General features: G+C 36.7%; 1 protein-coding gene across 1 annotated transcript in view; it reads left to right on the top strand.

Annotated features, from left to right (window-relative positions):
- Positions 1 to 13,803, top strand: part of PDZD8 (PDZ domain containing 8) — a 101,692-nt gene that overhangs the window by 55,129 nt on the left and 32,760 nt on the right. The window contains exon 3 of the mRNA XM_001927541.5: positions 4,264 to 4,366. Coding sequence (XP_001927576.2) covers positions 4,264 to 4,366 — 103 coding nt within the window. The remainder of the gene's footprint in view (positions 1 to 4,263; positions 4,367 to 13,803) is intronic.

Raw genomic sequence — 13,803 nt, 5'->3', positions numbered from 1 at the left:
CAAAAGCAGGTTTAGGAAATGCTAAACTAGGAATGATGTCCTTGGGACCAGATCTGGTGCTTGTAGAAGAAAAACAGTCACAATTAGTCTCAGGTATTTCTTTTGCCCTGACTGTGGTGAGTCATTCTTGCAAATCAGTCATTTGCTAATGGTGAGTCATTCTTGCAAATAAAATTAATGTTAAGATGTTTATACACATAGTATACCTTACACTAATCCTAAAAAATACTTTTTTAAAAAAATATTTTTTAAGCAAAATAAGTCCTTATTAAATTTGCAGTTATGATGTATGTTTCTTTGTAGTGTTGTTAGCTTTCCTAGAGTACTGGCGATGACAGCTGGCTTTTTCCAGTATTTGATTATTCACCATAGGCTACAGATCTTCATAAGAACTTTAACAGAAGAAATGTGAACAGTAGAAGAAGTGAATTTTGTGGGATGCTCTGACACAAAATCACAAGGAGATCTAAAATCAGAATTAATAAAGGAGGTATCTATTTCAATGGCAAAACCAAGTTCAGGATAATCAGACAAAATATTCTCATCATTAAAAAAAAAGGAGTAGGAGGAGTTGCCCTCGTGGCACAGTGGTTAACGAATCCAAATAGGAACCATGAGGTTGTGGGTTCGATCCCTGCCCTTGCTCAGTAGGTTAAGGATCCAGTGTTGCCATGAGCTGTGGTGTAGGTCGCAGACGCAGCTCAGATCCTGCGTTGCTGTGGCTCTGGCGTAGGCCGGCGGCTACAGCTCCGATTCGACCACTAGCCTGGGAACCTCCATAGGCCGCAGAAGCAGCCCTAGAAAAAGTCAAAAAAAAAAAAAAAAAAAAAAAGAGTAGGAGTTCCTGTCGTGGTACAGCGGAAATGAATCCGACTAGGAACCATGAGGTTGAGAGTTCGATCCCTGGCCCCACTCCGATTCGACCCCAGCCTGGGAACCTCCATATGCCGCGGCTACAGCCCTAAAAAGACAAAAGACAGGAGTTCCCGTCGTGGCGCAGTGGTTAATGAATCCTACTAGGAACCATGAGGTTGAGGGTTCGATCCCTGCCCTTGCTCAGTGGGTTAACAATCCTGCGTTGCTGTGAGCTGCGGTGTAGGTTGCAGACATGGCTCAGATCCTGCGTTGCTGTGGCTCTGGCATAGGCTGGTGGCTACAGCTCCAATTTGACTCCTAGCCTGGGAACCTCCGTATGCCATGGGAGCGGCCCAAGAAATAGCAAAAAGACAAAAAAAAAAAAAAAAAAGCCAAAAAAAGAAATCTTATTGTAATATATTGATTCATAGTAATGATAAAGCAAACATTTGTCATATTTTTGTAACCAATCTTTGAAACTTTTAGTATAAGGCTAATGAACACTCATATTTCTTTTTCTCTTTAATCATCTTTATTGAGAAATAATTCACATACCATACAATCCATCCATTTAAAGAGTATGATTCAGTGTGTAACAATCTAATTTTAGAACATTTTTGTTCTCTCAAAGAAACCCCATACCTATTAGCAGTTAGTCCCCCAGTCCTCCACCCTTGGCCCTTAAGTAACGAGAGCCTACTTTCTGTCTATAAATTTGCCTGTATCCAGACACTTTCATATAAGCGGAATCATACAATATATGGTCTTTTGTGACTTTTTTTACTTAGCATGTTTTTAAAGTTCATCCATATTTTAGCATGTGTCATTACTTCATTTCTTTTTATTGCCAAATAATATTCCACTGTATGTATATGCCACATTTACTCATTAATTGGACATATGGGTTTTCATATTTCGGCTGTTATAAATAATGCTGTTATGAACATTCATGTCAAGGTTTTGTGTGAATATTTGCTTTCATTTCTCTTGGTTATACACCTAGGAGTGGATTTCTGCGTCATATGTTAACTCTATCTTAACTTTTTAAGGAACTGCCAAAATAGTTTTCAAGTTGACTGCATGGTCGTACAACCCCTCCAGCAGTGTGTGAGGATTCCAAGTTCTCCACATCCTCACCAATACTTGTTACTGTCTTATTTTAACTAGTTATCTAGTGAGTATGAAGTGGTTTCTCATTGTGGTTTTGATTGGCATTTCCTAGGTGGCTTATGATGTTGAATATATTTTCATGTGCTTATTAGCTATTTGCATATATTCTTTGTAGAAATATCTTTTCATATTTTTTATCCTTTTTTTTTTTTTTGGCTGCCCCACAGCATTTGGAATTCCCAGGTCAGGAATCAGATCTGAATGAGCCTCAGTTTTGACCTGTAGTACAGCTGCAGCAATGCCAGATCCTCTACCTGCCCAGGAAAAGAACCTGTGTCCCAGGGCTCCAGAGACACCACTGATCCCTTTGAGCCACAGCAGGATCTCCTCTTGTTCGTTTTTAAATTGGGTTATACTAGACACTTATGAGATACATGATTTGCACATTTTTTTCTCCCATTCTTTGGATTGCTTACAAAAAGTTCAATTTTGGAGTTCCCATCGTGGCTGAGCGAAAACGAATCTGACTAGTATCCATGACAATGCAGGTTCGATCCCTGGCCTCTCTCAGTGGGTTAGGGATCCGGCGTTGCTGTGAGCTACGGTGTACGTCACAGATGTGGCTCAGATCTGGCATTGCTGTGCTGTGGCGTAGGCTGGCAGCTACAGCTCTGATTTGACGCCTAGCCTGGAAATCTCCATATGCTGTGGATGCAGCCCTAAAAAGAAAAAAAGAAAAAAAAAAGTTTAATTTCAATAAAGTCGCATTATTTTTTTTTCTTTTGCTACTTTCTTAAGTGTCCTACCTTAAGAAACTATTGCCTAGTCCAAGGTCACAAAGATTTGCTCTTAGGTTTTTCTTAGACATTTAGGTCTGTGACTCATCTTGAGTGATTTTTATTGTAATTTTATAAAACATAGAAAAGGAGCTATGACAAAAAAAATGGGATGATTTATGATTTCTGGGTAGGATTTCCAAGAATTACGCTTTCTCATCCCTGAATTCTGTAACATCTGATGAGAATTGGGGAGTACTAGCTGGTGCATAACCTTCTCCGCTTGATAGTAAAGGCCTTTAGGTAGTTTGTTCTTTTGAACAGATGGTGGCAGCAGAGCTTTGATGAATGAAAATTCTCATTTTTCTACACTCGGTATTTTATAATTATGGATCTTAATGCTCTTAGCAGCACATTATTAATAATTTTAAATTTCCTTTTAAGATTAAAAATTTTTAAATTTAGGAACTTTTTTGCCTTGAGTTTATTCAGGCTTTTTAGTTTATAAAGCTGACTTGTGAGGTATGGGCATGATTTGCTTGAGTTCTCCAATCTTAAGACATGATTTTCTCTTATTGCTCTAATATCTTTTATCTATCTTTATTTTCTCACTCCTACTCCTGATCTTTGTGTATTGATGAAGTATTAGAGTGGCAGTCGAATGTTGATTAATACTAAAGCTATTCTCAAATTTACTCCTAAAAACATTGGCAGACTTAACATTCTGATTTATAAGAGACAAAAAGGAAGTTGAATATGTGGATGACAGTCTTTTTCTTCAGTAAGAAAAACTGCTTTATATCATCTCAAGATTGGACCCAAGATTTCCTTTTTATATCTGAATATTAAACAGTAAAATTAGGTGATGCAATTATTCCTTGAAAAGATAATAGAAAAATAAACATTTATTGAGCACTGACTGTTTGCTACAACTATGCTCAATGCCTTATATGCATTGTCTTTTATTCTCACAACAGCTCTAAGAGGTGAGTACTGTTCTTGCCTTGAATCTTCCAGAGGAAGAGATGGGTTTAGAGAAGTTAAATAATTTGCCCAAGGTCATATTAATAGATAGAGAAGTGTGTGTGTGTGTTCATAAGCAACTATATTATACTATTTCATGTGTGCGATTTAATTTTTACAGAGATGGTATCACAATATATATACATATAATATATACATACACATATCACTCCGCAACTTAATTTTAAAATTTAACAGCCTTATATAATAATCTGTAGCTTTTGCTACTGTGTATAGCTACTTGCTCAATTTATTTACTTCATGAATAGGTAGTACTTTCAATTTTTTTGATTTAGCTGCTGAAAAACTGCTTGTCCTGGAATTTCATTCAATTTTAGTTTTACTTCAGCCTTCCACTAGAGGGTGTGCCAAGTATTTGATTAAATTTTTTCCTCTGTTAATGGAGTAATTTATTACTTTTTGGTATAATGGTCAGAAAGAAAAATTTCAATATATATAATTGGTATAATAGTCTCCTTGTTTTATTTTTGTACTGCAGGTTACTTATTTTTGGATCCTATGATAGAGAGGCAAATATTCATTGCACACTTGAGCTGAGCAGTGGCGTTTGGGAAGAGAAGCAAAGGAGTTCTATTAAGACGGTAAAATGGATTTATATAGTTTTACATTTGTATAAAGTTTGTATTCTATAAATGTTGTTTGATTAATATTTTTGTATTCTGGAGTTGTTTTTGGTCATATGCAAATAATTATGAACAGCTTTTATTTGCCTTGTTACAGTACATCCATAATGAAATGAATCCCGTAAAACTGTAGTATTTGCTTACATAAGAAACCTTGTCTGACTAACTTTCCTTTTATAACTTTAAAATTGTTTCACGATTATGGAATCAGAAGGAAATGATTCTAAACACCTTAGAAGGCATGAAAATTCAGAGCATTCATTCAGTCATCAGATGTTAGATGAGCACTTACTGTGTACCAGGCACTGTGTTAGATGCCAAGGAAACAGTTCAGGACAAGAAAAGACCCTGATTTTGTGGTGTCCAAACAAGGAAGAGGTTTGGTAATTGTCTGCCTGTAGAAAGGTTTATAGGTGGACAGAGATAAACCTGCAGAGAAATCAGATCAGCTAGGAGACAGTTAGAGGAAGTGTTAGCTACTTTAGGTGGTAGCTGAGGAAATGGAAAGAAGAGAATAGATTTGGGGCATACTTCTGGTGTGGGAAGGACTTAAGAGTTCTGGTTTCATTTTTGATCTCTCTCAAAAGAGACTGTCGCCTTAATTGCAAGAAAAAATGTAAAGGTGTTAAATACTTTAAGTGCTATAATTAAAAAATAAACAAAAACAGTGCTTTACTCTCAACATGTTTTAACTGGACATGTTTGAATTCTTGGGTTGGGTTCTTTGGATTCCTAAATAAAAATTGTCACTAGGTTATTAGCCAATTTGTTTCCAAAGTTGAGTTGGTATTTATTGAATACTCAACATAGAGGTTTTAGTAGTAATTTTGACCTGCTTCCTGGAATTTGTATAAATCTAGTAGTCTATTAAAGGTTTTAGAACATTTATCAAAATGTTATCTACAGAGTTTCTTTATTAATAAGTGTATGAAGTTTCACAATGAAAATAGAATCCCAGAATTTTGCGGCTAAAAGAGGGAAGGAAAAAAATAAAAAAACTTTGCCCTGCTGGGATTTACAGCCTTTTTTTTTTTTTTTTTTTTTTTTAAGAAAATTTATTTCATTTTCTAAGCATATATTGACATATTATGGGTTTGGAATGTAGTAAAATTCCAAGAGTGCTTTTTGGAACTCCCAGACATCTCAAGTTACCTTTTAGACTATTTTAAGATAGGATCTATTTTGCACATCAGTAAGTTTTTACAGGAAGAAGTTGTAATTGTGTTCTTTAAAGTTGTATTTAATAAGGTAGATATTTAGCTGTTTCTATCACATTTAACTCTTCATGGCAATATAGCCAGTCCTCTATTATATGTAGCCAATATTTAGAAAAACAGTCTCTGTCATGTGCTCACTATACTGGTGAGTAGGTATTTTTAAACTGTTTTGTCTAGCTGATTTATAGTAATGGTAACATGCTTTTTGGTATTTCTAGGGTAATCTTTATTCTTCATAACATATTTTAAAATAGTCATAATTCTCAGTTTTCAAACCAGGTACTTAAGTGTATCACCATGTTCTTGAAGAATATGACTTTTAATAGTTATGTGATATTTTTATGAATGTTCCTTTGGCTTTTAATTTGTTCACGGTTTCTCTTTGTAATAATGGTTGTGAACATCCTTATAATAAAAATTGTAGTGTGAGATTGTTTCAGAGTAAATAGAGTAATTATGATGAGTATGAAAAAGTAGGGAGAAGCAGGCTGGAAAGAGAGGATGGGCTGACCCATAGAGTTTGAATGTATAAAAGTAGTAGGGAGCATAGGATTTGGGGCATGGGAATGACTTAGTCAAAATAATGTTTTTTTAGGAAAGTCTCCCCTTTTTCTTACAGTTGTTCATGCCCCACCATTCCTTTAAGTTGTATCTCCCAACAATTTGAAGCAACTTCTCAGAGAAATAAAAAGTGTAGGGCACAACTTTACAATTTGTTCTGAAATAAATACATAAAAAGCAGTATTTGGAGTTCCCATTGTAGCTCAGCGGGGTTACAAACCCAACTAATACCCATGAGGATGCAGGTTCAATCCCTGGCCTTGCTTAGTGGGTTAAGGATCTGGCATTGCCGTGAGCTGTGTTGTAGGTTGCAGATGCAGCTTGGATCCCACCCTCCTGTGGCTGTAGCTCTGATTCAACCCTAGCCTGGGAAAAAAACTTCCATATGCCACAGGTGAGGCCCTTAAAAGAAAGAAAGAAAGCAAGGCAATATTGTTTTCTCTGGGTAGGAAATGGTCATAATTTGCCATTGCTATTGGCATTTTCTATTTCCATTATTATACTTGGAAAAATATGAGATTAGACAGTTTTAATATTTTACAGCAAAGCTTAGCAAGACTTTAATCTTGAGTCATAATTTTAGATTTCAGCATCTGTCATAGATAGTTTTGGAGAAAGAATTCTAATTTACTAATTATATTTGGTGTCAAAAATGTCAGCAGCACTTAAAGTGGCTCCAGGCATTAAATTACATATATCTGAATTTAATAACTCTAGGGAGGAGAATTAGAGTGTTTTTCAAGACTACAAGGGGCCAGACCAAAGCATTGCAGAATAGGATTTGATTATTTGAGATATTTTGCAAATTTGGCTAGAAAAAAAGTACATCATTAAAAAATAAGTACGCTAAAAAGTATTGAGTTTAGAGGTGATCTCTGTATAAATAAATATTCAGGTTTAAATCATGTTTTTTTTGTTTGCTTTTTTTTAGGGCTGCGCCCATGGCATATGGAGGTTCCCAGGCTAGGGGTCAAATCAGAGCTACAGCTGCCAGCCTACGCCATAGCCACAGCCACGCCAGATCCAAGCCACATCTGCAAGCTACACCACAGCTCAAAGCAACACCAGATCCTTAACCTACTGAGCAAGGCCAGCGATTGAAGCTGAAACCTAATGGTTCCTAGCCGGATCTATTTCCACTGCACTACATTGGAACTCCTAAATCAGCGTTTTTTAATTTTGAAATTTATTAAGGGAAATTAGCCACCAAGTTCTTGAATATGCAAAATGAAAGAAACTTAATTTTATATTTTAAATATGTCTTGAGCTTTTAAAACATTTTTTGAAGCATAATGTACCTTTTTGTACAGTTAAATTAGGGAAGACCAATAATAAATGGAAAGTTTTAAATTAGTAGTATTTGCACAGATGTTGGGAGGAGTGGAGATGAAACAGTTGTAATGCAGTCACTGCAAGTACTAGCAAAATCTAATGAATGGTGGCTTAGCAAGGAAAGGACTTACTAGTCTTGTGTGATAAGCCCTGGGTTAGTATAGCAACCCAACAATGGTGGAGTCAGTCAAGGAGCATGACTTTTACTGGTTTCCTCCTGCCTCATCCATAGCCCTGGGTTTTTGTCCTCATGGTTACAAGATGTCTATTGTGACCCTAGGTGTCCACCTTTCAAGAAAAAGGATGAGGTGTAAGGCATGCCAAAGGGACATGTCAGCCGGGTTTTGGATTGTTTAATGCTTTCCTGGAACCTCCATTTATAGCTCACTGGCTAGAACTAAATCACATGGCCTCCCCCAACAGTCAGGAAGTATGGGGAATCATTTTAGTTTTTCAGCCTTAATAGTAGAAGACAAAGGAAAAGAGTTATAAATACCTTTTAGGTGGCCAGTCCACAGTCTTGCCATAAGAAAAAAAAATCAAATTTATTTAATAACTTTTTATTCATTGGTTTGCTTTTGTTTTTTACAGCCACACTTGTGGCATATGGACATTCCCAGTCTAGGCATCACATCAGTGCTGCAGCTGCCAGCCTATGGCATAGCCACAGCAACACCATATCTGAGCTGCATGTGTGACCTACACCACAGCTTGTGGCAACACTGGACGGGGCCAGGGATCCCATAACCTCACAGAGACTAGTTGGGTTCTTAACCTGCTGAGCCACAATGGGAACTCCTAATGACTTTTTATTTTTAAGGAAATTTTTCTTAAATTGGGATGTTAGGGAATAATAGAAAAGAATAATTTAACAAATACCCTGCATAGAACCTTATCCTACCTTATTAGAAATCAAGGAAAGTTTGGATTAAAATCACTCAGGTCAGTGTCCTCTTTATCAGCTCATTTGCAGACCAAAAGAGCTAATAGGATAAATGGTAGTGTTTGTTCTTGAAAAATAATAAATAAGGAAAGATTCCTCATATGAATTCCATAAGCTGTAATAGCAAATAAATTAGAAATTAGGCTTAAACAAAAAGTAGAGGATCATCTTGTAAGAACCAACAGTCAATACTAAAAATATGTTTACCTACACCAAAAGAGACAAGACAGTTTATGATTTATTTCTGTTTGTTGCATTATGCAGGTTTGTTGATGATAATTTTGCTTCCCTTTCGCTAAGGAAAAATTTAAGAAGTTTTCAGATTTTAAAAAAGTTTCAGGAGTTCCTGTTGTGGCTCAGCAGAAGCGAATCTGACTGGTATTCATGACGACGCATGTTTGATCCCTGGACTCACTCAGGTTAAGGATCTGGCATTGCCATGAACTGTGGTGCAGGTTTCAGATGAGGCTCAGTTCTGGTATTGCTGTGGTTATGGTGTAGGCCCACAGCCACAGCTCCGATTCAACCCCTAGCCTGGGAACCTCCATATGCCTCAGGTGCAGCCCTAAAAAGACAAAAAAAAAAAAACCCCAAAAGTTTCAGGCCATGACATTTCAGTAGGAAATTGTGAAAACAACTATGTAACTCTAGAATTTATAGAATTTAGCAAATAACATTCACAATAAAGTTAATCTGACATACAATAAACATTTTGAACACATAGTCATTATTGTTTGCATAATAAAGCAGATAGATCTCATAAATGACACATAGACATACATGGTTTTAAAGAGGGAGAGATCTTGAGTCTTACCCTCCCAGAACTGGAGCTCCCTCATCCTTGACCATCCCCTTGTTTTCTCCTTAGTCCCAGACGTAAAATAGGGTATCAGCAAATGTTCTTTTCTCTTAATCTCACTCATCTGTCCTGCCTGTGCCGTCCATGTCTTCTCTTCTGTCATTGTCCATACTGTCACTGGAGTCTTCAAATACTGTTTTATTCTTAGTGCAGCCTGAAATGCCTGAGATCATTTGGGGAGAAGAGAAGAAGGCACCACGAAAATGAGCTGTGCAACCTCTGAATCTGAGAGTTCTGAAGTAGAGGAAAAACATCAGGGGCCAGACCAAATGTTTTAACATACATTTTTTGGATACTGACCCTGTTCCCTCTCCTTCCATCCTACCACATTATGTACTCAGACATTTGATAGCAGTTGTCCTTTGTAATGGTCAAATCTTTCCTTCTCTAATTAGAGATAGAAGGTTAAAAATCTAAATAACTGTGAAGTCAGTACATTAGCATAAATAAGTTACTATCAAAGAGGAAGAAAGAATATTGAATTTCTTCCTTCGAAGGAGAAGAATTAGAAAGGAATCTTCCCTGAATATAGTAGATGGACAAGAGAAAGGTACTGGAACAGTCATGCGTTTGGTATAAAAAGAACTGGAAGCACTTTATGTCTTATGTAGCCTAATATGCAGGAACTAGAGGGAACTGTGGTTAAAGACAGTAGGAGATGTCATGATATTTCAGATCTGCCTGAAAAATTAAGAAGTAATAAATTCCTAAAGAGCATTTGACTAAAAGTTGGGGAGAATCCATAAATAGTAATTTGGAACTCTTAGTCGGGATGAATGTACTCCTTTTAGAGGGTTATATGGTGTCAACTGGCAACTCAGAATTGGCAACTGCTAGGAGAAGAGCTTTAGGTAGGGTCAGCCACCTCCAAAATTATGAAGTCAGAAGAATTCATCTATATTCTGGACATTCTTTTGATTTGACTAGATTGGTACTTTTCCTTCTCTCCACTGTTTCTTCCCTATCAAATCCTCATTTTTTGAAAGATGACTCTGAGAGGTAAATAATTTGTATCAGTTACCCTTCAATTTTCTTTTAAACACACCCTTACAAATAGACAATTTGAAGAGATGATGCCTGCTTTCTGAGAACTATCAGTGTAGGAAAAGAGACATGTGAACCAAGTATGTCACATATGTAATACTTTAGAATCTATGAAATACTTTTATCATATACAAGTAAAAGTCTTCTGCCGATGGGATCTGTACTTGTTCCAATAAATCCCACTACCGCTAATAAAAACTAGACTGTGTATGGTATTCTGATAATTAGGAGACAATTTAGGAGTGGTGTTAGTGGAATCATTTTAGAGTACAGGCAGGAAGAGCTCTGAAACTATGGGGAGATGGGATTTGAGTGGAAGGGGCTTCATAATAAAAGCAGCCATGTTCGGTTGCCTAAGAAGATTGAGCCTGAATCAGAGGCAGTATGCCTTATCATAGAATTCGGTGGTTCTCCCTTTACTTCCAGAGTAAAAGGGCTTCTGAATACAGGAAACATTTGGATTAATCAGTCGGGAGAAAATACAATATATAGGAAAAATCTTTCCTGTCTAATGTGAAGATGCTAAACATATAGAAGAAATGGAAACAAAAATGCATTTTCAACTTTCAGATAGTATGAAGAGCCATACCAAAGGTTCTCAGATCATCTAATTACTGGGAGAATATTTTGTCACAGATAGATCTGCCTTAAGGATATGAGACACAGGGTAAAAATGACCAGGTATAATATCCTGAATGATTGAGTCCAGGACTTGGATCAGTTTTCACAAATGATCTAAAATAGCACTGTGAAGTAGAAATAAAATGCATTCCACTTAGGTAATTTTAAGTTTTCTTATAGCCACATTTTTAAAATAGAAATTATCAAGTAACAATTTTACTAATCTTCTATTTGACCCATACACGTAAAACATTGTCATTCCCCCATGTAATCAACATAAAAATTAAGGAGATTTTTTTAATACTCTCTTTGAAATTGGGTGCATGTTTTACAGTTACAGCACATCACAGTTCATCTTAGTTTCAAGTGCTCAGCCACATGTGGCTTAGTGGTGACCATATCAGACAGCACAGATGTAGAGGAAACAGTGTACAATATAATATTCAGATTACCATGTCATTAAACTTTTCTGTTTTTAAAATTCCTGTTTCAAATACTTATGGGTTGTCTGTATTCTTATCAGTCCCTTACTAATTCACCAACCAGCTGTATACCAAAGAGTGTGAAACTCTTTGGTGCTGTCTCTCACAGTTGGGAGTTTTCATTTGTATTTGTATGATAATTTGTTTGGTGTTATCTCTACCAGTATCTTCCTTTGCAGTAGATGCCATGATTATTTTGCTTTCAGCACTTGGCAGTTAGTGGGTTGAATACTCTCCAGTTCCTGGGAAGACTGAGGCTATCTATTTAGCTATGAGCCTCCATTTACCTTTCGCTCTCTTCCATTAATTTCACCATGACTTAGTCACGTTTCTTCTCTTTTCTCCCTTCAAGGCTATCTCTGATATGTGCTTTAAGCAAATAAAAACATTTAGGTTGAGGAGTTCCCGTTGTAGCTCAGTGGGTTAAGAACCAAACTAATATCCATGAGGATGTGGGATCAATCCCTGGCCTTGCTCAGTGGGTTAAGGATCCAGTGTTGCCACAAGCTGTGGCTTAAGACACTGATGCAGCTCGGATCTGGTATTGTTGTGGCTGTGGAGTACACTGACAGCTGCAGCTCCGATTCCACCCCTAGCCCAGGAACTTCCATATGCTGCAAGTGCAGCCCTGAAAAGAAGAAAAAAAAAATTTAGGTTGAAGCAGTCCACAAAATGAAATTTACTGCTCAATATTCCTTCTGTGAAAAGCCTGTATTTTAGAGTGAGGTGTTTACAGACATGGTGCATAATGCTATAATGGCATTATAAAAAATAACAGAACTTCTTACCCAGTACATATAGTTCAACATAACCTAAATAAAATGACCGTGGGATCTAAAATTTTACTCGCCTCCCCTTTTAATTTTGGAGAGTTTTAGAAGTTCTTGCTGAATAATATCTATCCATGAATTGTTGAATGTACATACAAAGAGTCTAAAAGAGCTTCCTAAAGAAATGTGATTTCAAGTAAGAATTGAAAGAGTTTGGGTATAGTGATGGGGTACAGTAATGAGGTACTATCACTGATCAAAGGTCACTCTAGAGATGGATTTTTTTTTTTTTTGATATTCAAGTAAGAATATCAGAGACAGACAAGTTTATAAATGCATTAGGCTAGATGCTTCAGAGTTGGCATTTTGGTGTGTTTGTTTAAGGCCAGATGCCTTGCAGATAATATTTTGGTGTGCCTATTTAACCATTTGCCATTTACAGTCTTAATCTTGTCAAAAGGAAGAGAAAGATTAAAGCAAATAAAGCTTTTTTGAAAATGTCAGTTTTTATGAAAACTCTGGTTTAGTTTCATTTGACAATATTTGAGAATGCAGTAGGGACTTAATGAAATTTTAACCATATATAACATTTTATAGTTCAGCTTCTTAAATAAACTAAGTGCCTTTGAGCTTTAGTAGTAAATCCTATGAAGCATTTCCACTCTTAAAGTTCATCTTGGTTAGAAGTGAGGGATGCAGGTTTCTGTCTCATATTTTCTAAATGTGTTTAATATGATTGTGAAATTCTGTGAAAAGAGTAGGAACTTAGGTTAAAATATGGGAATATCATCTCTCCAAATCAAATCAGTTAATGTAAGACACTGTGAGTGTGAGAAAGAGGGAACTGAGTATGAGGTACAAAGCAATAAGAATGAGGTCCTTTCCTTCAAGGAAGGTAAAGCAGTGAGGAAATAAGCTCAACAGTATCACATCATAGTAATATTGATGAGCATTATCATATAAATACGCCGAGAGTTTCCAATTAAAGTACTATGAGCTTCTGTGGAGAGGGAGGTGACATTCTTTTGGGGAAGAATATTTTGAGGTAACATTTGCACCAAGCCTCACAGTATATGTAGGGTTTTGAAATGGTAGGGAAGGCATTTCAGGGTGGAAAACATGGGATAAACCCAAATAAAGAGAATATTTGAGTATGTTTAGGATACATTGAATTGTCCAGGTTGACTAAAGAATATGGTGATGTAAGGATAAGTGAGATTCTGTATATTAAAATGTCTTGTTGGACTTCCCATCATGGCGCAGTGAAAACGAATCCAACTAGTGTCCATGAGGAGGCGGGTTCAATCCTTGGCCTCGCTCAGTGGGTTAAGGATCTGGTGTTGCCGTGAGCTGTGTTGCTGTGGCTGTGGCATACGCTGGCAGCTACAGCTCCAATTCAACCCCTAGCCTGGAAACTTCCATACGCCGTGTGTGTGGCCTTAAAAAGCAAAACAAACAAAAACAGAAACAAACCAAAAAAAAACAATAAAATGTCTAGCACAGTATCTGGCATGTAGGAGGTGGTAAGATGTTTACTAAATCTGGCAGCAAATGGGTAAGGTCAAG

This window comes from Sus scrofa, chromosome 14 (genome assembly GCF_054392235.1).
Source record: "Sus scrofa isolate SSC_HxYL_T2T_F1_AM1 chromosome 14, Sscrofa_HxYL_maternal_Yorkshire_Landrace_v2.0, whole genome shotgun sequence".
Taxonomy (NCBI): Eukaryota; Metazoa; Chordata; class Mammalia; order Artiodactyla; family Suidae; genus Sus; species Sus scrofa.
The sequence above is the reverse complement of the archived record's forward strand: the minus strand, read 5'-3'. Positions and strand labels throughout refer to the sequence as shown.